The sequence below is a fragment of the Microcaecilia unicolor genome, chromosome 6, assembly GCF_901765095.1.
Source record: "Microcaecilia unicolor chromosome 6, aMicUni1.1, whole genome shotgun sequence".
In the NCBI taxonomy this organism is placed as follows: domain Eukaryota; kingdom Metazoa; phylum Chordata; class Amphibia; order Gymnophiona; family Siphonopidae; genus Microcaecilia; species Microcaecilia unicolor.
In genome coordinates this window covers 207,159,116-207,186,176 of record NC_044036.1, presented here as the reverse complement: position 1 = coordinate 207,186,176, position 27,061 = coordinate 207,159,116, and the positions used below count along the sequence as shown (strand labels likewise).

At 44.7% G+C, this 27,061-nt stretch overlaps 1 protein-coding gene across 10 annotated transcripts in view; it reads right to left on the bottom strand.

Moving 5' to 3' along the window:
• Positions 1 to 27,061, bottom strand: part of CFH (complement factor H) — a 463,465-nt gene that overhangs the window by 109,791 nt on the left and 326,613 nt on the right. For 8 of the 10 annotated variants that reach the window (XM_030205903.1, XM_030205897.1, XM_030205902.1 and 5 more), the window contains 3 exons: positions 21,630 to 21,809; positions 4,284 to 4,463; positions 1,364 to 1,543 (listed from right to left, as the gene is read on the bottom strand). In XM_030205903.1, the coding sequence (XP_030061763.1) occupies positions 1,364 to 1,543; positions 4,284 to 4,463; positions 21,630 to 21,809 (540 nt within the window). The remainder of the gene's footprint in view (positions 1 to 1,363; positions 1,544 to 4,283; positions 4,464 to 21,629; positions 21,810 to 27,061) is intronic. The other 2 variants (XM_030205900.1, XM_030205904.1) reach the window with 1 other exon arrangement.

The window sequence follows — 27,061 nt, the reverse complement described above, 5'->3', positions numbered from 1 at the left end:
TGTCAGGGATATCTGTTCCTGCTTCGAGGAACAGCAAGGCTTTATCACCGAATCTCATTGGCGAGGGAGTGACATTGAGCCCCCCTGCTGGCATGACCCCTCCAAGACCCGGAAACAGTAACGCTTTGCTATGGAGGTCGACAGTGGAAACGCCTGAAGTGGGTTAGGATTTTCACGCGACCCGAGGAGGTCCTGGTGCAGCATCGACTCCGGATAATAAACCAACTGGGGGATTGGAGAGTGAGCTCTTCCCCCCGAAGATATCTGGAGCGGTTTCTGTGGAGAAATTGGATCTGGTGAAGCCAATAACGTCACAATGGACGTACTATGGGAAGTGCTGCAGAGTGTGAATAACTCTCTTCTTCAGATGTTTAAAAATTTTCAGGAATAAACATGTGAGTTAAAGAATTTATATTAATACTTATCTAACAAAGTGGAAGTCCAAGATATAAAAATAGAGACTTTGACTACAGAAATGGTTTCTCTACGAAAATCAGTTAAATTGGTAATGAAGGACAGCCATGTTTCTTGTAAAAATTGGAATTTCTGGAGAACCAATTAAGGAAAAATAACTTGAGAATGATAAATTTTCCTATAACATCCTATATATCAGCTACTGAACTGTTGAAGAAATATTTCTCTGATATTTTGCAAATACCTTCTGATAGCCACCCTCTGGTGTCTAAAGTGATTTATATTTCCATTAAAATTTTCTTTATCAGAGAAAAGAGATGTGAACTTAACTGACATTTTGGAAAATTCAGAAATTACAGAGAGTTATATTATTAGTGACTTTCGCCTTTGATTTAGATAGGAACAATGTTTTGAAATTGTATTTCCGACACATGGCTGATAGTTTTGTGGGTTCAAAGATGAAGATATTTCCTGACATATCAAGGGAATCGCAGACTAGGAGGCGTGAATTCTTGGCTTTTAAGCCAGGAATCATTGCCCTAGGTGAGACCTTCCTAGTGCGATTCCCTTGTAAGTGTTTTATTTCCTTATTACTTATTTGTTGAACCTAAGAAATTACAAGAGTTTGTGGAGTTGAAAGAACAGATGAAGAACCCTCTGCAGCAACTTCCTTTAGTTACCACTGTACCGGCTGCAATTACCGGTTAAGCTTCCTCCCTCAGAAAATGTGAATTGTAAGATTAACCATTTTGAGTTTTTCTTATTTTCTTTGAGATTGTTTTCCTGATCTTGGATCTCCCAATTGTGGACAATTATATAATATATATTGATGAGAGAAAATGTTTTCTTCTTCCTTTATGTTAATTTCTGTTTTTCCTTACATTTATGTGATAAATGTGAATGTAATTAAGTAAAATGATAAATAAAAAAAAAATAAAAACATATTTACCTTTGCATTGAGGAGGTGTTGACCACTTTCCTCCAGTACAAGTTATTTCATTTGATTCTTCTGCTTGGTAACCACTATCACAGTTATATATCACTGTATCACCATCACTGTAACTGGGCTTCAATGGTGTAGCTGCCTTTCCATTATTTATAGTTGGAGGCTGCTTACAAACTTGTGTCTCTGTTTAAAAAAAATGCCACAATCGCAGCAGTCATATACACAGTTTTAAATAAATAAAAGACAAAGGGGACAAATTTTAAATGCACTTATCCAGTTAACTGAACTGAACTGTTCAGAAAAGACCTAAAGACCTACCTCTTCAGGAATTATATGAGTACATAAGTACATAAGTAATGCCACACTGGGAAAAGACCAAGGGTCCATCGAGCCCAGCATCCTGTCCACGACAGTGGCCAATCCAGGTCAAGGGCACCTGGCAAGCTTCCCAAATGTACAAACATTCTATACATGTTATTCCTGGAATTGTGGATTTTTCCCAAATCCATTGTTTTAATCCCCCCTTTATAGACCTCTTTCTGACTCCGTCACACGGGGGACTAAAGGTACTTATTTCATATATCAGGTTCTGTATAGTTTCTCTGACCTCCATTGTCACCCAATCATAAGGGGGTGGCATTAGGAGCTGTAATTGAAAACTAATTCCCATAACTACTGCTTTCTGTCCAAAACTGAGTGTCACTTGTATGTGATCTACCTTAGGCTAAATGTTAGGTAAAGAGAAGATAGAATCAATAAAAATAGAGACAGAGATAGGTTTAGATAGATAGGTACATTTTATTTCTTACCCAAACACAAGTCTTCAAGTTGATACAAATACAGACATCAGATTCTGGTTTCAGCCGCACAGGGCTTCGCCGTCTGACAGAAGCTTTGGAGAGGACACACAAACCAAGCCAAAATCTCCCTTCTTTTATACTCTATCCTCTCCATAGAAGTGAATGGTGAGATACCTAGCTCCTAATATTTCTCACTTTCTGAGATCATACTTTCCCATGCGATCTGCTATCTGATGTACCCAACTCCTTCCGTTCTCAGCTACTGCTAATTATCAACATGTTTTGGGAAGCGTTGAGATAACAGTTTCACATCTTCCGGCTGCAATACTTTTCATACTTTTCATACCTTCTCATGAACTCTGTATTACCTCTGTATCATTGTATACCAAAACTAATAAGCTCCATTTTATTCATCTGATCTTTCATTACAGGTGCTATATTTGATTTAAAAATTGTACCAATTTGTGCCAGGATTCATTGTTCAGACCTGCTTTTTGCAGATTCTCAAATATTAAATCACTTGCTTGCTGTTTGGCCTACTTAGTACTTTTTTCCAGTTGTTCTAGGCTGCATAGCTCTACCCATCACTATTCCAGTGGTAGATCTAAAGCCAGGCCATATATTAACACCATTTAGTAGCGGTTTATGGACTTGTCCTTTAGGAAACCGTCTAACCCCTTTATAAACTCTGCCAAGCTAACTGCATTCACCACGTTCTCCTGCAACGAATTCCAGAGTTTAATTACGCGTTGGGTGAAGAAACATTTTCTCCGATTGGTTTTAAATTTACTGCACTGTAGTTTCATCGCATGCCTCCTAGTCCTAGTATTTTTGGAAAGCGTGAACAGACGCTTCACATCCACCTGTTCCACTCCACTCATTATTTTATATACCTCTATCATGTCTCCCCTCAGCCGTCTCTTCTCCAAGCTGAAAAGCCCTAGCCTCCTTAGTCTTTCTTTATAGGGAAGTCATCCCATCCCCGCTATCATTTTAGTCGCCCTTCGCTGCACCTTTTCCAGTTCCACTATATCTTTCTTGAGATGCGGCGACCAGAATTGAACACAATACTCAAGGTGCGGTCGCACCATGGAGCGATATAACGGCATTATAACATCCTCACACCTGTTTTCCATACCTTTTCTAACAATACCCAACATTCTATTCGCTTTCCTAGCCGCAGCAGCACACTGAGCAGAAGGTTTCAGTGTATTATCGACGACGACACCCAGATCCCTTTCTTGGTCCGTAACTCCTAACGTGGAACCTTGCATGATGTAGCTATAATTCGGGTTCTTTTTTCCCATATGCATCACCTTGCACTTGCTCACATTAAATGTCATCTGCCATCTGGCCGCCCAGTCTCCCAGTTTCGTAAGGTCCTTTTATAATTTTTCAGAATCCTGTCGTGAGTTAATGACTTTGAATAACTTTGTGTCATCAGCAAATTTAATTACCTCGCTAGTTACTCCCATCTCTAAATCATTTATAAATATATTAAAAACAGCGGTCCTAGCACAGACCCCTGAGGAACCCCACTAACTACCCTTCTCCATTGCGAATACTGCCCATTTAACTCTCTGTTTCCTATCCTTCAACCAGTTTTTAATCCACAATAGGACTTTTCCTCCTATCCCATGACCCTCCAATTTCCTCTGTAGCCTTTCATGAGGTACCTTGTCAAATGCCTTTTGAAAATCCAGATACACAATATCAACCGGCTCCCCTTTGTCCACATGTTTGCACTAATAATTCTGGAACAATAATATACAACACAACCTCTAACTGTAACACATCTTTTCATTTGAGAAAAGAACAACTCCCAGGATTATTTGTGGCCTTCCCAAGCATACATAGTTAATAATGGTTTTATGGGCTTGTGCTCCAGGAACCTGACAATTTTGCTCAATTTTTCTTTATGGGTTAATCTTTCATACTTGATAGAAATAAGGCAGATCATCATTTTCCTCTCGTTTCATATATGGACTATTTTGTGTATATAAAGAAACAATATTGTGTCAGACAGCAAAACAATATTCAAACAGTATGAATATGAATATATAATCAGAAAATAATATGCAAATTGTTAATAGAAGGATTTTAAAAAATAAAAACATATTTACCTTTGCATTGAGGAGGTGTTGACCACTTTCCTCCAGTACAAGTTATTTCATTTGATTCTTCTGCTTGGTAACCACTATCACAGTTATATATCACTATATCACCATCACTGTAACTGGGCTTCAATGGTGTAGCTGCCTTTCCATTATTTATAGTTGGAGGCTGCTTACAAACTTGTGTCTCTGTTTAAAAAAAATGCCACAATCGCAGCAGTCATATACACAGTTTTAAATAAATAAAAGACAAAGGGGACAAATTTTAAATGCACTTATCCAGTTAACTGAACTGAACTGTTCAGAAAAGACCTAAAGACCTACCTCTTCAGGAATTCTATGAGTAAAATATGCACTAATAATTCTGGAACAACAATATACAACACAACCTCTATCTGTAACACATATTTTCATTTGAGAAAAGAACTAAGACATACCTTCTCAAGAAACCCAATGAGAATTCCATACTTACTAATAGTTATCTTGCAAACCATTGTAAAACAATATAATCTTGTACATGTTATTGAATCAATGTAATCTCCAACAACTGTTAAATGCCACATTGAACTGAAACTCGTTTTTGGACAATTTTGGCATATAAGTATAAATAAATAAAACTGGATAAATGATGGTGAGGATATTCAATAGTGCTAACTGGATAGTGCTACTGAATATCTGCTATGACTGCTTCTGCTGTGGGCATAGTTTGGGTGGAGCCAAATGTTATCTGGTTAGCGGTCATATTCAGACTGCTATCGAATAGCTAGCCAGACATAGTTAGAGAAGCAAAAAAGGTTAGATCTGTATGAAACTCCTAATAGACTAACAGTAGAAAGAAGAATTCTTTGAGACAAAGTGGTTACTCACCTGTAGCAAGTGTTCCTCAAGGACAGCAGGCTAAGTATTCTCAGTTGGGTGACATCATCCAATGGAGCCCCTCAGTCATATAGCTAAAGAAAGGGGAGGCAGGATGGTTTGCGAGAATACTTGGTCTAATATCCTCGGAAAATACCTGCTACACTCATTTATAACTTCGCTTTCTCCGAGAATAAGCAGGCCAGTTGTATTCTCACAGTTGGTAATCACCAAAAACAAGAACACTAGGGTAATAGGGACTCAAAACATTGAGGCCTTAAAGTCAATTAACCTGAAAATTATATCCATTACAGTTGTGAAGGTGCAGCCTGGAACAGAACAAAACTGGGCCTGGGGGGCGGGGTAGAGTTAGACTCCAGACACTGAACAAATTCTGCAGAACAGTCTGACCAAACTAGCTGTCACATCAGGAATCCTGCTCAAGGAGGTAATGAGATATGAATATGTGGACAGAAGAGTACGTTGCAGCTTTGCAGATCTCCTCTATGGAGGCTGACCTCAAATAGGCTACTGACGTTGCCTTGGTTTTGACATTATGCCTTGACATGACCCTCTAGAGTCAGCCTAGCCTGGGCATAAGTAAAGGAGATGCAATCTGCTAGCCAATTACAAATTGTGAATTTGCCAATGCCTACCCCCATCCAGTTTGGGTCAAAGGAAACAAAAGCTGGGTGGACTGTCTTTTGGCTTTGGTTCGCTCCAGATAGAAGGCTATGGCTGGCTTGCAAGCTAAGGTATGTAGTACACTCTCGACAGGATGGGACTCCAACATCCTATATAATAAAAAGCACCTCCAACGTTCTGAAGCTGACTCCGTGGCACAAAAACCTTGAGCCATTCATGCTCTCCATCTGATGAAATGACGTTGGAACTTCCTGGTATGTCACCAGCGGCACTAACCAAACACAAGAAAGCAACATGCCCCAAACACCATGACCGAACGTCAACAGCAAAAAAATGCAGAGAAGAACAGCGCCGGTAAAGCACAGAAAACCTCGCAAACACACTCGAAAACAGCCCCCCCCCCCCCGGTGCTCTGATACTCACCCCTCCCGAGATGCCACTGGACCACGTCCCCCGGCAACAGACACCCTCATCCGATTTCAGACACCCGGCCTCTACTACCAGACTTCGGACCTCCCCCTCCTCCACCAAAAGACTCCCTCCTGAATCGGCGTAAAAATCAAACATAATCTCCCCCCTCCCGTCACGACATTCCTCCGGAAGCAGAGGACCCCACCCTCTCCCCCCGTGCTCAAGGGTCTTTGTCCCTCCGTAACACCCTACCTCACACTTGCAGGCACCCTCCATCAACGGTATTACGAAAAAAAAAAACAACAACCCAGCAACAACACAGAAACAAACCACTCCACCCCTCAACAAACGCCGACCCCACTCCAACCACCACCACATTTCACCCATCCACGGCCCCCCCATGTCATTGACAGACACAAACACACACACATCCCCCCTCCACCCCCCCAAAAAAAACACGCAGAACCACCTCCAAAACCACTGCAGACCCCTCTAAGTTCAAAAACAATTCCTCATACTTTGACAGAACAACGCACAAAAAAAAAACAGCAACAACACAGACACAACCCACTCCACCCCTCAACAAACGCTGACCCCCCCTCCAACCACCCTCACATTTTACCAACCCATGGACCCCTCCCCCCCCGTCATGGACAGACACAAACACAACACACACACACAAAAAAACCAGCAACAACACAGACACAACCCACTCCCACCCCTCAACAAACGCTGACCCCCCTCCAACCACCCTTACATTTCACCAACCCATGGACCCCCCCCCACTGTCATGGACAGACACAAACACACAATACCACATAAGTTCAAAAACAACTCCTCCTACTTTGACAGAACACCACACACACAAAAAAAAACAAAGCCAGCAACAACATGGACACAACCCACTCCACCCCTCAACAAACGCTGACCCCCCCTCCAACCACCCTCACATTTCACCAACCCACAGACACCCCCCCCCCCCCCCCGGTCATGGACACACACAAACACACACGCACAATACCACAGAAACACACACATTCCACTGCAAACACCCTGCAACAATAACCTCCCTCAAAGCCACACAACACTTCATCCCACTTTGCCAGCACGGCACATTCTCCAATTTCAATCCATGTGTAAAGTGTATTATTAAAGTGTATTTATACATTTGATCCCGAGGTGCCCAGTCTAAAGATATAATATAGAGTGTCTTTGGAGGTAGTTTCTATTAAATATTGGCACTCCTACAGTTCTTTGATTTTTGAGAATCCATAGGGATTGCAAGATGTGTTTTGTTTCCTGCAGAATTTTCATTCCATTTGATTCAAGGCCCTCTTTAACATACAATGCTACCCCTCCACCAATTCGATCCACCCTATCACTACAATATAATTTGTATCCTGGTATTACAGTGTCCCACTGGTTATGCTCCTTCTACCATGTCTCAGAGATGCCTATTATATCTAAGTTTTCATTTAATGCAATATATTCTAACTCTCCCGTCTTATTTCTTAGGCTTCTGGCATTCGCATATAGACATTTCAAACTATGTTTGTTGTTCTTATTTTCTTGCTCATTAGTTGACAGTGTTAACTTGCAATCTTTTGTCTGATTTTTAATTAAGGACACCTGATCTACTATGGTCTCTTTTGCAACCTCACTATTGGGATACCCTATCTTCCCTGTTTTGGTGATATCTTTGAAAGATACCTTATTCCAAACCATGCGTTTTTGAATGAATGTCAGCCTTCACCCAGATTCTAGTTTAAAAGCTGCTCTATCTCCTTTATAAATGCTGATGTCAGCAGCCTGGTCCCACCCTGGTTAAGGTGGAGCCCATCCTTCCGGAATAGGTTCCTCCTTCCCCAGAATGTTGCCCATTCCCATACAAATCTAGAACCTTCCTCCGTGCCTCATCCATGCATTGAGACTCTGGAGCTCTGCCCGTCTCTTGGGCCCTGCGTGTGGAATGGAAAGCACTTAGGAAAATGGTACCATAGAGGTTCTGGATTTGAGATTTCTACCTAAGAGCCTAACTTTGGTTTCCAGAACCTCTCTCCTGCATTTTCCTTTGTCATTGGTACCCACATGTACCAAGACAGCTAGCTCCTCCCCAGCACTATCTAAAATCCTTTCTAGGTTAAGCATGAGGTCCCCCACCTTCACACCAGGCAGGCAAGTGATCCTCACATCCACCATCCACCCAGCTATCTACATGCCTAATAATCAAATCATCAACTACAACAGCCGTCTTAACCCTTCCCTCCTAGGCAGTAGCTCCTGGAGACACATCCTCGGTGTGAGAGGATATTGCATCCCCTGATGTGCTTCTCCTGGCTACAGGATTACTTCCAGCTAAACCAGGGTGATGCTCTCCTTTTAGAAGACCTCCCTCCTCCAAGGCAGCACAGAGGCTGCCAGACTGGAGGTGGGACTTCTGTACAAAGTCCCTGTAGGTCTCCTTTATGTATGTCTCCCTTAACTCTTTCAAGTCTGCTGCTTTAGCCTCAAGAGAACAGACTCATTCTCAGAGAGCTAGGAGCTCTTTGCATTGAGTACACACATATGACCTCTCACCAACTGGGAGATAATCATACATCTGACACTCAAGTACTCCTCTTGCTGCTGGAGTACTGTCTGCATCTTAGTATTATTGAGTTGTTTAATCAAAACATTTTAAGGTACTAGGGATTTCAGATGAATATATAGAGCTTTAAGATTGATGTAATTTATTTAGTGTTTGCTTCTCAGAAACTAATTAAATAAATACAACTCTAATGAAAACTCCCCTCTTGTTGTTCTAATTAGAATTAATGACTATAAATGAAGAGTTGAGCTAGCAGTGGGTGGGAGTTGGGGAGGGTGGGTCGGAATGAGGACCAAATTAGGCCCTACTGTGCCTTCTAGAGAGACTATCTGTTAAGGCTGTGGCAGAAAGGGACTGGACGGTATCAGTATGTTTCTTGATGAGATCAGTGACCTCCTGCACCCTGTACTCAAAAAGGTTGTCTCCTCTGCAAGGTATGTGCGCCAACCTGTCCTGAACACACAGCCATGAGAGTCTGCGAATCCCCACATCCATGGATGCAATATCAACTTAATCATAAGTGTTCCTGGCCAAATACTTCCTGCATCCAGTTCCTTTTTGGCCAACTGGCAAAGCTCAGTGGCCTGCTCCTGCAGGAGAGAATCTGCAGGTCTTAGTGTATTTTGTACTAAAGATTTCAAGTAAAGGCTCTTACAGAGCTGGTAGGACTGAATGTTGGCAATAAGCATTGAGGCCTAAAAGGTCTTCCTCCTAAAGAAGTCTAGTGTCTGAACCTCTCTAACTGAGGGAGCTGAGGCATGAGTCCTGGAGCTACTAGATCATTTGAGGGTATATTCGACAACCAGAGAGTGGTGAGGCAGCTGGACCCTCTCAAATCTGGGAGCCTTCTGAATATGATACTGCCTATCCACCTTCTTTGTTGCAACCTGCAGTGAAAGGGGAAATTCCCAGCTCTTCATCAGTGCATCTTTAAGGAAAGAGTGCAATGGTACTGTGACACCTTCCTTAGGAGGCGACTTATAGTCCAGAATAGATAACATTTCTGCCCTTGGCTCTTCCTCCATCTCCAACTAAAATGGGATGGCTGAAGCCATCTCCTTGAAACCGGTGAAAGAGGGACTCTCAAGTGGAGATTAACGTCTCTCTTCAAGTTTGAAGTTTATTAAAAATTTACTATCCCAGCCTATATGAAACCTTCTGAGTGGCTTACAATCTAATCAACAAAATAGAAAACAGAAGAGGAGTGACATAGGACAAGACATGAAATGAGAGGGCAAGGGGGGTAGAACAGCAGGTCAGAAAGAACATGTGGAGTGTATCATATGCATTCAAGGCTTGACCCAAATGATTCACTAATGACAGAAAAGAATATCTAATGGAATGCATCTTTGGACAAAAAAGTCTTAAGATCAGTCTTGAACTTGTCCAAGGTGGTCGGTAAATAAAGAGTAACTGGCAGAGAATTCCATAATTGAGGTCCCTGAACAGAAAAAAAAATTGAATGTCTCATGTGTTTATGAATTATCTCATGATAATTTGGAACCACGTAAGCTGATCTAAGAGATCTGGATGGACTGCAAGGAGAAAGGTAATGTGAAAGGCAAGGGGTTCACCAGAGGTCGTAACTTTGAATACTAGTAGTAAAGCCTTATAAGTTATGCGGTGGGTGAGTGGTAACCAATGGCATCTTTCAGGTAAGGAGTGACATGATTGTATTTCTGAATATTGGAAACAAGCTGGATTGTCTGTAAGCAGTGAAGTTCTTTGACCCTAGGTCACTTATAAAGAGAATTACCGTAGTTTAACTGGAAGATAACGAAAGAGTGGACCGATATGTTAAGTGCTGGGGTTAAAAGTAGGGGATGAACTGAATGGGTCAGATGAAGTTTATAGAAAGATCGCCGAACCACCTGAAAAATTTGGGGTATAAAGGAAAGTACAGGATCTAGAAGGACACCCATAATACAAATGGTGTTAACCTGGGATACCGGGATATTGGAGAAGGACAGGTGTAGGTAGAGCTTTACTTCCACTATCAGAAAAAAAGGATAGACATGGATTTTTCAGTATTAAGAAACAAGGTGGTGTTCATAGAGCCAGTTGGTAATCTGAAATAATTTGTGTAGAAATCTCATGGGCACTACAAGTATCTAAAGTACAGAGGACCTGGATATCATCATGGTGAGTTCAAGATTCTGGGCCAGAGTCAGTAGAGGGATAAGAAAAATACTGGATAGTGTCTGCGATAAGATTGTGCCTTGTGGGACTCTTGAGGTGGGGAGGGATCAGAAGGGATCCCATAAGACCCCTCCTCTGCAAAGTAATGAGGGTCCTTCTCTGAATCCCATGAGCGGTCCTAATCAGACTCCTCTTCACACTCAGAACGGACTGAGTCTGTACCTGCTCCAGTTTAGTGTAACCATGTCCATGTCCCAATGAGCGCCGAGGTGCAGTCTTATCCTCAGACTCCGGGGAAGCTTCTTTCTTTGACATTGAGAGCAGTGCTTCATGGGTTGATGTCGATGTCAATACCCTTTGAGGTACCAATGCCAGGAATCTCTCCAGAAGCATGGTTGGAGCCTCAGGAAGAATCTGGGGCTGATCCACAGTTGCTGCAAGCTCCCTCAATGCCTAAGCAGATTGCAACTGCATTATCTGCACCAGCTCCTCCCTGAGCATGGCACAGTATCGCTCATTGAAGGAAGGCATCCACAAAGGCCTTGGAGCTGGAACAGAGGTAGCTTGAGAAAATGTTAATGCCAAACCAGAAGTGAGAATCTGGCTGTTCAGAAACTTGCACGCTGGCAGCTCTACCTAAGAGGGGTAGGGCTCCTTCTGGTGACACCGCTTCTTGGATACCACCAATGCTGATGCCTGAGAGGTCCCAGCACTGTGCGCCAATGAGGACCAATGTTTATGCTGCTTGGGCTTACCCCAGCACTCAGCATTGTGGTCCTTCGGTGCCAACACGGACATTGTTGAACCTATAAGTGCCCTCAGTGACATATCCGATTCTGACCAGTCCAGGGGCCTACTTTCAGCGCTTGATATCAAGAAAAGTGGAGACCGCCTCAGTGCCGGTGCGCTCCTAGTTGTTGTTGTTGAATTCATAGCAGCAATCGAAGTTGATGCTTCCGGTGCCAATATCGATGGATCGGCTGTCAAGGAATCAAAAAGTCTCTCCTGTTGGACCTGACAAGCCCTCTATGTTCTCAGTTGCATTTTAAATAGAAAAACAAGAGTTATGGTTATGGCTAGGTCCAAGGCACCCAATGCACCAAGTGCAGGTCCATTACCGAAATCACTTGATTACATTGGGCACACCATTTGAAGCCACTGGGGTCCTTCTTGGATATCGAGAAATGAATCACAGACAAATTAAGTTCCTCAATTGTGAACCTCAAAAACAGCAGCAATCAAATTGAGGTTGGCACTGCTGCCTAAGTGGGCTTAGAAATTCATGAAAAATGAAGGAAAATTTAAAAGCCAAAAAAACTAAAGCTACTATTAAGCGGAAAAGGCAGAAAAAAATAAAAATAAAGCAAAAATATCTGCACGGGCCACTACAAAAAAGAAGAAATACACACAGTGACGAGAACATTGTAACCCATCCTCCCTACTGCATGGAAAAACGAAGACTGAGGAACTTGCACTCGCCTGTCGAGCAAAAAGGCACTTCTACAATCTTCTTGCTAGTCAGCTTCCGCACCGGGCTCTGTCTGCCACGGGCTCTGTCAGATGACGTCACTCAACTGTGAGAATAAAACTGGCCTGCTTGACCTCGAACATAAAATATGTCACTTTCTTAAAGTCATGATGCAGAGCAGGAAGGTTATCTGCTGGTATAAAATCTGTTAGAATCACTGGAGAGTCCGATAGATACCGAAAGTCAAAAGATATGAATTAACCAACTCAGAGGTAGAGGAAATCTCAGATGCACAAAAGTTGTTTGACTGACTCTCATGAACTTACTGATTCAATCACTGAAATCAAATATGCAGCTTTTTGGCCTAACCAATGACATTGCTGTGAATTCTTCAGATATGAAAGTGTGCCCATGGCAGCCAATACAGAAGCAGCTTATTTGCTGGAAAAACTAGGAGCAGCAGAGTTAAGAGAGGGAGCTGAAATATGATTAAAGATTTAGAGATGTTTTAGAAGAAGTAAATCACTGCACATTAGTGCAGTTTACTATTTATTTATTTTGTAGAGAAATGATTCTTCTTCACTGACAAGAAATGTAGCCTAGTGATTGGAGCACTGGAATGTAACCAGAGAAGCCTGGTTCAAATCCTGTTGCTGCTCCTTGTGATCGTGGCCGAGTCACTTAACCCTCCATTGCCTTTGGCACAGACTTAGGGGCTCTTTTACTAAGCTCTTTTACTGTGTTAAACAGCAGTGCTAGGTGTATTGCGCAGTACACAATAGAGTGAGCATTCATTACTGTCACCAGCTTTCATGGTAAAAATCCCATGCTAACTACTTAATGCTGGAGAGAGGCATGACATGGAGGGCAGAGGAGTGGCCTGATCAGACAGTCAGTGCACGGGACGGGTTGCTACTGCATGCAAACTATCATTACTGCTGATAGTATAGGAGAAATTCCCGTCACCTCAAGAGGAGGTGGTAAGTGCAGCTGTGCCTCCAGTAGTCTGGAAGCATGGCCACAAACTAAATGGCAGCAAGCTGCAGCCGCTCTCCCCCAAGCCCTGACATCTGTCATTCCCCCAACCCTCCCAAAAGACCCACCTGATGAAATCACACAACCCCACTGATCAACTGACAGACCCTACCTGATGACATCACACAACTTCCTCCCCCCCCCCCCCCCCCTCCTCCCGATCACCGGACAGACCCCTCTATGTAATTCTCCAATGACTTCACCCAGCTCATGTTGAAAAAACACCTCTCCTGACAGAAATCCCACCCCCTCAGTTCTACCCTCCCCTCACCATCAGGGGAGGGGGCAAGATTTCTATAGTTTACTGTATTTAATATACCACCCTTCTTGTCATCATGAAAGGGCAGTGTAAAAATTACATAGTAACATAGTAAACGACGGCAGATAAAGACAAGTACGGTCCATCCAGTCTGCCCAACAAGATAAACTCATTTTACATGGTATGTGATACTTTATACCTGAGTTTGATTTGTCCTTGCCATTCTCAGGGCACAGACTGTAAAAGCCTGCCTAGCACTGTTCTTGTACTAAGTTCTGAAGCTATCGTTGAAACCCCTTAAAAATTACACTCCAGCCCATCCCTATCTATTCAGTCATGATCAGGGAGTAGACTGTAGAAGTCTGCCCAGCACCGGTTTCGCTTCCCAATTACTGGTGTTGCCACCTAATCTCCGCTAAGATTCCATGGATCCATTCCTTCTAAACAGGATTCCTTTGTGTTTATTCAATGCATGTTTGAATTCCATTACCGTTTTCATCTCCACCACCTCCCGTGGGAGGGCATTCCACATATCCACCATCCTCTCTGTGAAATAATACTTCCTGACATTACTCCTGAGTCTGCCCGTCTTCAATCTCAATTCATGTCCTCTAGTTCTACCGCCTTCATGTCTCCAAAAAAGGTTTGTTTGCGGATTAACACTTTTCAATTAATTGAACGTTTGTATCATGTCACCCCTGTTTCTCCTCTCCTCCAGGGTATACATGTTCAGGTCAGCAAGTCTCTCCTCATATGGTTTGCAACGCAAATCCTATACCATTTTTGTAGCTTTTCTTTGCACCGCTTTCAGTCTTTTTACATCTTTAGCAAGATACGGCCTCCAAAACTGAACACAATACTCCAAGTGAGGCATCACCAATGACTTGTAGAGGGGCATCAACACCTTCTTTCTTCTGCTGTTTATGCCCCTCTTATGCAGCCTAGCATCCTTCTGGCCATGGCTGTAGTCTTGTCGCATTGTTTCTTCAGCTTTACATCCTCAGACACCAACACCCCAAGGTCTCTCTCCTGAGTCAAACTTACTAATCCCTCCCTTCCTAACCGGTATCTCTCTTTTGGGTTTCTGCACCAAGTGCATCACTCTATACTTCTTGGCATTAACTTTCAACTTTTCTAAAATGTACTCCAGACAAATAATGTAAATATCAAATTTCTATTTATTATAACAAACCATAGCCCAACATACACACATTTCCTTTTGCCTGGGCAAAGCTCAATCCTGCTTACACACCTTATATACCAACATTATTCACATATATTATAGGTCTCATCATCTCATGGTAATATTTTAAGACGTATTATCCACACATATCATACAGATCTTACAAAGTTCTTCAATATCAGGTCCTCCTAACATTAAAGAACCACTATCCAAAAGTGAAATGGAAATTGTTTTTTTGTTGATTCCTCTTCAATCTGCACGTAGATCTAAATCACTTTATAAATCCCAGTTCCACGATTTCATGTGGCAAAACAACCCTAACTCACTGTTCCAGCTTTCCAAATCCTTCCTCGGATAGTATAATTAACTCCCATGGGATAGCCAATCACCACCCCTTATTCTCCAATGACATTGTAAAGTAGACTTCCTTTACAACAATAATTCGGCATGCGGGAGAGCTTCACTCAGTGCATTAAAAATAATCATGGCTATGGTTTGTTATAATAAATAGAAATTTGATATTTACATTATTTGTCTGGAGTACATTTTAGAAAAGTGATTTGTGAAGGAGTGTTCCAGTGTTTAATAGTATATCCCCTTTTATGTAAATTAACTTTTAACTGCCAGACCCTCAACCATTCTTCTAACGTTCGGAGATCCCTTCTCATCGTTTCTACTCTCTCCAGGGTATCCATTCTATTGGCTATTTTCGTGTTATCCGCAAAAAGGCAAACCTTTCCTTCCAACCCTTCAGTAATATCTCCCACAAATATATTAAACAGAATAGGCCCCAACACCGACCCCTGAGGAACTCCACTGCTCACCTTCCTTTCCTCCGAGTGGATTTTATTTACCACCACTCTTTGCCACCTGTCAGTCAACCAGTTTTCTATTCAGTTCACCACTTTCGGTCCTAAGTTCAACCCTTTCAGTTTATTCATGAGTCTTCTGTGGGGGACCGTATCAAAGGCTTTGCTGAAATCCAAGTAGATTACATCTAGCGCACGTCCTTCATCCATTTCTTTGGTCACCCAGTCAAAGAAGTCAATAAGATTTGTTTGGCAGGATTTTCCATTGGTAAAGACATGCTGCCTCGGGTCCTGTAACCCATTGGCTTCTAGAAAGTTAACTATCCTTTCTTTCAATAGAGACTCCATTATTTTTCCTACCACCAACGTGAGACTTACCAGTCTGTAGTTTCCCACTTCTTCCCTGTCTCCACTTTTGTGGAGAGGGACCACATCCGCTCATCTCCTATCTCGCGGTACCTCTCCTGTATCTAAAGATCTATTAAATAAATCTTTAAGAGGTCCCGCCAGGACCTCTCTGAGCTCCCTCAGTATCCTGGGATGTATCCCATCCGGCCCCATGGCTTTGTCCACCTTCAGATTCTCAAGCTGTTTATAAACTCTTTCTTCCATAAACGGCGCAGTATCCACTCCATTCCCAGAAGTTCCCTCGGCAGCCAACCGTGGTCCTTCTCCAGGATTTTCCTCTGTGAACACCAAACAGAAATAATTGTTTAGCACGTTGACTTTATCTTCATTATTCTCCACATAGCCATTCTCATTATCTTTCAGTCTCGCAATTCCATTCCTATCTTTTCTCCTTCTCCAATATATCTGAAAAAGGTCTGGTCACCTCTCTTTACATGTTTAGTCATTTTTTCTTCTGCTCATGCTTTCGCTAGCCGTATTTCCCTCTTCACTTCTTTGAGTTTATTCTGATAATCTTTTCCGTGATCCTCTTGTTGCGTTCTTTTGTATTTCTTGAACAAACCCTCTTTTGGTCTAATTTTTTCAGCTATTTGTATGGAGAACCATATAGGCTTCCTGCTTCTCTTGTTTTTGTTTACTTTCCTTGCATAAAGATCAGTCGCCATATTTATAGCAGCCTTTAGTTTTGATCACTGTTTTTCCACATCTCCTATGCCTTCCCACGCCAACAGTTCCTTCTTCAGGTATTCCCCCATTTTATCAAAATCAGTACGTCTGAAATCCAGTACTTTGAGTTTTGTGCATCCACACTACGCCTTCGCCCTTAAATCAAACCATATGGTATGATGATCACTATTACGTAGGTGGGCACCCAACCAGATATTGGAAACACTTCCTCCATTCGTGAGCACTAGATCCAGCATCGACCCTTCCCTCATGGATTCCGTCACCATTTGTCTGTGCAAGACACTTTGACAGGCATCTACAATCTCCCTACTTCTTTCCAATTCTGCAGACGGGAAGTTCCAATCCATGTTATACAAATTGAAATCTCCCAACAGTAGCACCACCCCTTTCATACCAACCTTTTGAATATCTTCTATCAGATCCTCGTCTAACTTATCCGTTTGTGCAGGAGGTCTATAGATAACCCCCGTGTGGATACAGGTTACATCTTCTCTTTCCAGGATGATTCATGAAGCTTCTTCCTTTCCCCAGGTTCCCCGCATTTCAGCCGCTCTGATATTGTCTCTCACATACAGTGCCACTCCGCCTCTTCAGCCCTCTCTATCCTTTGTAAAAAGATTATAGCCCAGTACGGTCACATCTCATTCATGGGAATCATTGAACCATGTCTCCATATTAGCAACTATATCCAAGTTTTCTTCAAACATCAGGTCTTGAACCTTTTTGCTTAGACTACGAGCATTTGTGCTCATTGCCTTCCATGTGCTTAGTGAGTTTAGGTGGTTTTCTATATTTAAATGACCTTTCCCTCTGCCATCTGGGGTGACTTTCTGAAATCCCTTGTTTCCTTTTGTCACCCCCACCCTCTTGTTAAAGTGTCTAGAAACATAGGGCTAGATGCACTAAAGTCCTCGGAAGAGCCGTTCCCTTACCGATTCCATAGCGAATCGGTAGGGAACGGCCATGAAACAAGGAAAGGGAATGCAAATGAGCTGCTCGTTGTAGCTTACTTGCATTCTCTATTCCCTCGGAAACCAGTCGGCCAGTCGGCCGGTCAAGCATACGCAGAGCAGCCAAGCGTTATGCTGGCTGCTCTGTGCATGCCAAAGACGTCCAAAAAGGACATCCCTGGCGAGCACTTGTCAGAGTTGCGGGCTGTAGCGCAAGCTGCAGCCGCCGGTACTGCCGGTGATCCCTACCACCCACTCTCAGAAGAAGGGGATGGATTACAGCTGACCATGCAGACCCTCCTCCCTGGGAATGTGCGGCTCTGGGGGCGATGGGGGGTGAGAGTTGCATCAAATTACCACCGCCGGCATCGGGACGTGCGAGGACATCCAAAAGACTATTTGAGCGTCCCTTTTGATTATGCCCCCCTCCAGGTCTCTCTCCGCCAACCACAGCACGTTTAGCTGACACCGGTGACAGCTAAAAGCACTGTGATTGGCTGAGAGAGACCTGGAGGGGGCATAATCGAAAGGGACATCCAAATAGTTTTTTTATTTGGATGTCTTCGCAGAAGAACACCCATCACAAAAAAATCTGGGGAAAAACGTCCAATTGCTCGTCAGGGCCGTCCTTTTTTTTTTAATGTTTCAGTGAAGGACTTCCATGTTAAGCACTTTAGAAGGACAGCCCTGACGAGCACTTGGCCGTGGCTAAGCAGTGAAGGACAGCCATAAAGGACGTCCCTGACGAGCACTTGGACGTTTTTTCCCGATTTCTTTTTGTTACATTTATAGAAGTTTTTAGAGGCTGTGCAGCCCCAATGAGAGGTACAGACCTCCCGTTAGATTTAGGCAATTGGAAAACAGTAGTGCAGCTCATTACAATACGATTTATACACATTGGGGTACTAATTTGCTCATCTGCATTCCGTTTTTGTTAGTTGCTACCGTGATCGGAAAATGGCTCGGAGAAGCATTTAGTGCATGCCACAGTTTACTACTTGCTCGTTAATGGCTCGTTAAGTTTAGTGCATCTGGCCCATACTGTCTGAATTTCTCCCCATGTGAAAAGAATGCCAAAAAAATGACAGGAAAGGAATGAAAAGGCAAGGAGAGACATAGAGATAGGAAAAGGAAGAGACAGACACAGCCCAACCACCCGGCCGCTAAATAGAGCCTGAAAGATAAGCCTAAGTCAGGACTCAGGAGAAGGGACATGGATAGACTAATCCAAAGAATTATGTTTTCAGTGCCTTCTTAAATTTGGTAAAAGAGTCTTTAATTCAAAATGACAGTGGAAGTGAGTTCCAGAGTAATGGGGCAACAAAAAAGAAGGCGCTGTGATATACAAAGTCAAGATGTGCAAGTCATGCAGGAGGTAGGTGGAGATGTTCATCATAGATTGAGAGTGAAGCCCTTGCAGAAGTTCTTATAATAAGGAAGGAAAAGAGATAGGGTTAAGGAGCCTGAATGAAGTACTTTATGAATAAGTGTGAAAATCTTGTACTGTATATGATATTCAATGAACAGCCAATGATGGCACATCAAAAGAGGGATTACAAAATCATATCTCATCGCCTGGCAAGGAACTTGTATAGCTGTGTTTTGCACTGACTATAAATGCTTTATTGGGTAAAGAAACAGACTGTTGTAGAAAATGTAGCAGTAGTCTAGGTGGGAGATTGCCAAAGTAAATAAGACAGTCATCTGCAAGGATGGATCTAGGTAATAGTGGACAGCTTGAAAATGCCAGAGAGCCCCAAAACGTTTCTTGACAAGTCCTAAGATCTGTGGTTTGAAGGTCAGCCACTGGTCTAGAATAACATCTAGGCACTTTTCGGAAGGGTTGGCTGATGTCATTGGGGGGGGGGGGGGATGTGATCAGAGAGGGAAGTTGGTTCAGGAGTGGCTCCAACCTGGGGGGGTGGTGCAGGTAAGGAATCAGATCTCTTATGGGGGATTGAGGGAGGATTGTGTCCTGGGGGTAGGGTGCATGGCTGTGGCTTGGTGCCCTTTATATACAGTATATATATTCCTGGTCTGGACTCATATGCATTGTGGAGGTCTTTTCACAAAGGCGCACTAGCGTTTTAGCTCGCTCTAAACACTAGAGATGTCCATAGGAATATATGGATGTCTCTAGCGTTTAGTGCACTCTTATTTTTAGGTCGCACTAAAAACGTTGAATGCCCAGTGCCTGATAGTGTAGGAGCAATGCACTACCTGGCACTGCATTTAACGTGGTGCCTATGCAGTAATCTCTGCCCTGTGCAGTAAATGCAGATCATAAATCAAGACAAATAAATTTATAATCAAAACTTTTTAGCTCCTAAATTATGAATTTTCAGTTGAAAACTTACAAGTTGCACTTTTAGAAAGGATGTACAAATGGTACCTGAGAAATCCAGGTTAGGACATCTGAAGTGTCACTAGTATCTTAAGGGGTCTTTTGTAAAGATTAGCTCGAGTTATCTGCAGCAGGGCCCATAGGAATAAAATGTGCCCTGCTGCAGATAACACAAGCTAATCTTTATTTAGTACAAGATCCCCTTAGGAAATGATCTGTCGATATAAAGCCAGTTCTAAAAAACAGGGAGAAATGGATGTGTGGCATGAACATCCATTTTAGAAACAAAATGATCAAAGAAGCAAAACAGTAACATGATCATTTCTGTGGCAGCATATGAATATTAGCAAAATAAACATTAATGTGCTGGAATATAAACATTTATTTCAGTTTAGAAACACAAATGTCTATTGGATACTTTTACAAGGCACGCTGAAAAATGGCCTGCAGTAGTGTAGGCATGGGTTTTGGGCGTGCACAGAATCATTTTTCAGCGCACCTGTAAAAAAGACCTTTTTTTCTGAAAATAGACATGCGGGAAAATCAAAATTGCCATATGTCCATTTTGGATCTGAGACCTTACCGCCAGCCGTAGACCTAGTGGTAAAGAATTTGGGCGGTAATCACCTATGCTTGTCAGGTGCCACTTGGCGCGCATCCACTACGCGCGCCAGAAAATCTAAAATATTTTTCAGACGCGCAGAGCAGATGCACGCCAAAAATGAAATTACCACAACAGCCATACAGTAGTTGGGCGGTAACTCCATTTTGGCATGCGTTGGGCTTGTGTAGACACGCGGCTTAATAAAAGGACCCCTATGTTTCTAGAAGCTGTCACAGAACCTGGTATCCTTTGCCAGTTTCGCTTTCAGAATGGACATCAATCACTGGGGGATTAAGGAGATAACCTTTTTTTTTTGTTACATTTGTACCCCGTGCTTTCCCACTCATGGCAGGCTCAATGCGGCTTACATATTGTATACAGTGCCTGAAGTGCACTACTCAATAGGAGCACTTTTCTGACACCTAAGCATCTCGGGTAGCATTTCTAACCCCTGTTGCTGGGACTAAAATGGTACCATCTAAAATGCTCTAGTAAAATGTTTCCTGTTGCATCTTATCACTGAGGGCCTCCTCATTCACTGATACAGTGTTTATGTACTGTGAGGACAATCTGTAAAGATTTTGTCAGGATAAATAGTGATTTCTGTATATAACTTGGTTATTTGCAAATTACTCTCATTTGATATGATTAAATGTATTTATAGGAGGCATAACCAGAGCATGCTTAGGCTTAAGAAAAAATTAAGTTCATGGATTCAAGTTTTAGATCAAACACATTATTTGTCACAACAAATCTGCCCATATATAAACTACTTGCAAAAGTCAATTGGCAGTTGTTGTTTTTTTTTTTACTTGGAGCAAAATTTGAGGGTAAAAATTACTAACAGATTTTTTTTTTGCAATGTGAACAGTCTGAAAATTGTCCCACTCGTTTTAAAAACATGTAAATTCATATTTAAGAAATATCTATTTAGTGCAGGAAATACAAATGTAAGAGATGAGAACACTGACCAATACACTGCGGTGGCGATGTCCAGGATCCTTTTCTACATTGTATACTTTCAGAACCGTGAAGTATAAACGTCTCATGACATTTGAAATGGACTGTATCATTCTCATTAAAATGATCCTTAAGATTTTGTTCAACTGTGTTATGCAGTTCAGGTGGATATGGACATTTTTCTGTACTTTCTATAAAAATCAATATTCAAATTAAATAATTAGCAGATAATATACTAAAACTTCACTATTTTAAAAATAATTAAGTAGTTAATATACAGTAAAGCGAATGCTACATACCTGTAGAAGGTATTCTCCGAGGACAGCAGGCTGATTGTTCTCACTGATGGGTGACGTCCACGGCAGACCCTCCAATCGGAACACTTTCTAGCAAAGTCCTTTGCTAGTCCTCGCGCGCCGATGCGCACCGCGCATGCGCGGCCGTCTTCCCGCCCGAACCGGCTCGTGCCGGCCAGTCTCATATGTAGCAAGACAAAGAGAAGGGAAGACACAACTCCAAAGGGGAGGCGGGCGGGTTTGTGAGAACAATCAGCCTGCTGTCCTCGGAGAATACCTTCTACAGGTATGTAGCATTCGCTTTCTCCGAGGACAAGCAGGCTGCTTGTTCTCACTGATGGGGTATCCCTAGCCCCCAGGCTCACTCAAAACAACAACCATGGTCAATTGGGCCTCGCAACGGCGAGGACATAACTGAGATTGACCTAAAAAATTTACCAACTAACTGAGAGTGCAGCCTGGAACAGAACAAACATGGGCCTAGGGGGGTGGAGTTGGATTCTAAACCCCGAACAGATTCTGAAGCACTGACTGCCCGAACCGACTGTCGTGTCGGGTATCCTGCTGCAGGCAGTAATGAGATGTGAATGTGTGGACAGATGACCACATCGCAGCTTTGCAAATCTCTTCAATAGTGGCTGACTTCAAGTGGGCTACCGACGCTGCCATGGCTCTAACATTATGAGCCGTGACATGACCCTCAAGAGCCAGCCCAGCCTGGGCGTAAGTGAAGGAAATGCAATCTGCTAGCCAATTGGATATGGTGCGTTTCCCCACAGCCACTCCCCTCCTGTTGGGATCAAAAGAAACAAACAATTGGGCGGACTGTCTGTTGGGCTGTGTCCGCTCCAGATAGAAGGCCAATGCTCTCTTGCAGTCCAATGTGTGCAGCTGACGTTCAGCAGGGCAGGAATGAGGACGGGGAAAGAATGTTGGCAAGACAATTGACTGGTTCAGATGGAACTCCGACACAACCTTAGGCAAGAACTTAGTGTGAGTGCGGAGGACTACTCTGTTATGATGAAATTTGGTGTAAGGGGCCTGGGCTACCAGGGCCTGAAGCTCACTGACTCTACGAGCTGAAGTAACTGCCACCAAGAAAATGACCTTCCAGGTCAAGTACTTCAGATGGCAGAAATTCAGTGGCTCAAAAGGAGGCTTCATCAGCTGGGTGAGAACGACATTGAGATCCCATGACACTGTAGGAGGTTTGACAGGGGACTTTGACAAAAGCAAACCTCTCATGAAGCGAACAACTAAAGGCTGTCCTGAGATCAGCTTACCTTCCACACGGTAATGGTATGCACTGATTGCACTAAGGTGAACCCTTACAGAGTTGGTCTTGAGACCAGACTCAGACAAGTGCAGAAGGTATTCAAGCAGGGTCTGTGTAGGACAAGAGTGAGGATCTAGGGCCTTGCTGTCACACCAGACGGCAAATCTCCTCCACAGAAAGAAGTAACTCCTCTTAGTGGAATCTTTCCTGGAAGCAAGCAAGATACGGGAGACACCCTCTGACAGACCCAAAGAGGCAAAGTCTACGCTCTCAACATCCAGGCCGTGAGAGCCAGGGACCGGAGGTTGGGATGCAGAAGCGCCCCTTCGTCCTGTGTGATGAGGGTCGGAAAACACTCCAATCTCCACGGTTCTTCGGAGGACAACTCCAGAAGAAGAGGGAACCAGATCTGACGCGGCCAAAAAGGAGCAATCAGAATCATGGTGCCTCGGTCTTGCTTGAGTTTCAACAAAGTCTTCCTCACCAGAGGTATGGGAGGATAAGCATACAGCAGACCCTCCCCCCAGTCCAGGAGGAAGGCATCCGATGCCAGTCTGCCGTGGGCCTGAAGCCTGGAACAGAACTGAGGGACTTTGTGGTTGGCTCGAGATGCGAAGAGATCTACTAAGGGGGTGCCCCACACCTGGAAGATCTGTCGCACTACACGGGAATTGAGCGACCACTCGTGAGGTTGCATAATCCTGCTCAACCTGTCGGCCAGACTGTTGTTTACGCCTGCCAGATATGTGGCTTGGAGCACCATGCCGTGACGGCGAGCCCAGAGCCACATGCTGACGGCTTCCTGACACAGGGGGCGAGATCCGGTGCCCCCCTGCTTGTTGACGTAATACATGGCAACCTGGTTGTCTGTCTGAATTTGGATAATTTGGTGGGACAGCCGATCTCTGAAAGCCTTCAGAGCGTTCCAGATCGCTCGTAACTCCAGAAGATTGATCTGCAGATCGCATTCCTGGAGGGACCAGCTTCCTTGGGTGTGAAACCCATCGACATGAGCTCCCCACCCCAGGAGAGACGCATCCGTGGTCAGCACTTTTTGTGGCTGTGGAATTTGGAAAGGACGTCCCAGAGTCAAATTGGACCAAATTGTCCACCAATACAGGGATTTGAGAAAACTCGTGGACAGGTGGATCACGTCTTCTAGATCACCAGCAGCCTGACACCACTGGGAAGCTAGGGTCCATTGAGCAGATCTCATGTGAAGGCGGGCCATGGGAGTCACATGAACTGTGGAGGCCATGTGGCCCAGCAATCTCAACATCTGCCGAGCTGTGATCTGCCGGGACGCTCGCACCCGCGAGACGAGGGACAACAAGTTGTTGGCTCTCGTCTCTGGGAGATAGGCACAAGCCGTCCGAGAATCCAGCAGAGCTCCTATGAATTCGAGTTTCTGCACTGGGAGAAGATGGGACTTTGGATAATTTATCACAAACCCCAGTAGCTCCAGGAGGCGAATAGTCATCTGCATGGACTGCAAGGCTCCTGCCACGGATGTGTTCTTCACCAGCCAATCGTCGAGATATGGGAACACGTGTACCCCCAGTCTGCGAAGTGCCGCTGCTACTACAGCCAAGCACTTCGTGAACACTCTGGGCGCAGAGGCGAGCCCAAAGGGTAGCACACAGTACTGGAAGTGATGTGTGCCCAGCTGAAATCGCAGATACTGTCTGTGAGCTGGCAGTATCGGGATGTGTGTGTAGGCGTCCTTCAAGTCCAGAGGGCATAGCCAATCGTTTTCCTGAATCATGGGGAGAAGGGTGCCCAGGGAAAGCATCCTGAACTTTTCTTTGACCAGATATTGGTTCAGGGCCCTTAGGTCTAGGATGGGACGCATCCCCCCGTTTTCTTTTCCACAAGGAAGTACCTGGAATAGAATCCCAGCCCTTCTTGCCCGGATGGCACGGGCTCGACCGCATTGGCGCTGAGAAGGGTGGAGAGTTCCTCTGCAAGTACCTGCTTGTGCTGGAAGCTGTAGGATTGAGCTCCCGGTGGACAATTTGGAGGTTTTAAGGCCAAATTGAGGGTGTATCCTTGCCGGACTATTTGGAGAACCCACTGATCGGAGGTTATGAGAGGCCACCTTTGGTGAAAAGCTTTCAACCTCCCTCCGACTGGCAGGTCGCCCGGCCCTGACACTTGGATGTCGGCTATGCTCTGCTGGAGCCAGTCAAAAGCTCGTCCCTTGCGTTTGCTGGGGAGCCGAGGGGCCTTGCTGAGTCGCACGCTGCTGACGAGAGCGAGCGCGCTGGGGCTTAGCCTGGGCTGCAGGCTGTCGAGAAGGAGGATTGTACCTACGCTTGCCAGAAGAGTAGGGAACAGTCTTCCTTCCCCCAAAAAATCTTCTACCTGTAGAGGTAGAGGCTGAAGGCTGCCGGCGGGAGAACTTGTCGAATGCGGTGTCCCGCTGGTGGAGCTGCTCTACCACCTGCTCGACTTTTTCTCCAAAAATATTATCCGCACGGCAAGGCGAGTCCGCAATCCGCTGCTGGATTCTATTCTCCAGGTCGGAGGCACGCAGCCATGAGAGTCTGCGCATCACCACACCTTGAGCAGCGGCCCTGGACGCAACATCAAAGGTGTCATACACCCCTCTGGCCAGGAATTTTCTGCACGCCTTCAGCTGCCTGACCACCTCCTGAAATGGCTTGGCTTGCTCAGGGGGAAGCTTGTCCACCAAGCCCGCCAACTGCCGCACATTGTTCCGCATGTGAATGCTCGTGTAGAGCTGGTAGGACTGAATCTTGGCCACGAGCATAGAAGAATGGTAGGCCTTCCTCCCAAAGGAGTCCAAGGTTCTAGAGTCCTTGCCCGGGGGCGCCAAAGCATGCTCCCTAGAACTCTTGGCCTTCTTTAGGGCCAAATCCACAACTCCAGAGTCGTGAGGCAACTGAGTGCGCATCAGCTCTGGATCCCCATGGATCCGGTACTGGGACTCGATCTTCTTGGGAATGTGGGGATTAGTTAGAGGCTTGGTCCAGTTCGCCAGTAATGTCTTTTTTAGGACATGATGCATGGGTACTGTGGACGCTTCCTTAGTTGGAGAAGGATAGTCCAGGAGCTCAAACATTTCAGCCCTGGGCTCGTCCTCCACAACCACCGGGAAGGGGATGGCCGTAGACATCTCCCGGACAAAGGAAGCGAAAGACAGGCTCTCGGGAGGAGAAAGCTGCCTTTCAGGAGAGGGAGTGGGATCAGAAGGAAGACCCTCAGACTCCTCGTCAGAGAAATATCTGATGTCCTCTTCCTCTTCCCACGAGGCCTCACCATCGGTGTCAGACACAAGTTCACGGACCTGTGTCTGCTACCGTGCCCGGCTCGACTCCGTGGAACCACGGCCACGGTGGGAGCGTCGAGAGGTAGACTCCCTCGCCCGCACTGGCGAAGCTCTCTCCGCCGACGTAGTCGGGGAGCCTTCCTGGGAGGCTACCGCACTCGGAGACCTCACCCCGGACAATGGGCCAGCCGGCGCCTCGCTCGACGGTACCGGTGGCGCAAGCACCCCCGGTACCGGAGGGGTAGGGCGCAACAGCTCTCCCAGGATCTCTGGGAGAACGGCCTGGAGGCTCTCGTGCAGAGCGGCTGTGGAAAAAGACATGGAAGCCGATGCAGGAGTCGAGGTCAGAACCTGTTCCGGGCGTGGAGGCTGTTCCGGGCTGTCCAAAGGGGAGCGCATCGACACCTCTTGAACAGAGGGTGAGCGGTCCTCTCGGTGCCGATGCTTACTGGGTGCCGACTCCCTCGGCGACCCAGAGCTCTCGCTGCCGACACGGGAAGGGGACCGGTGACGATGCTTCTTCGATTTTTTGGAACGAAGTACGTCACCGGAGCTTCCCGGCACCGACGAGGAGGACGT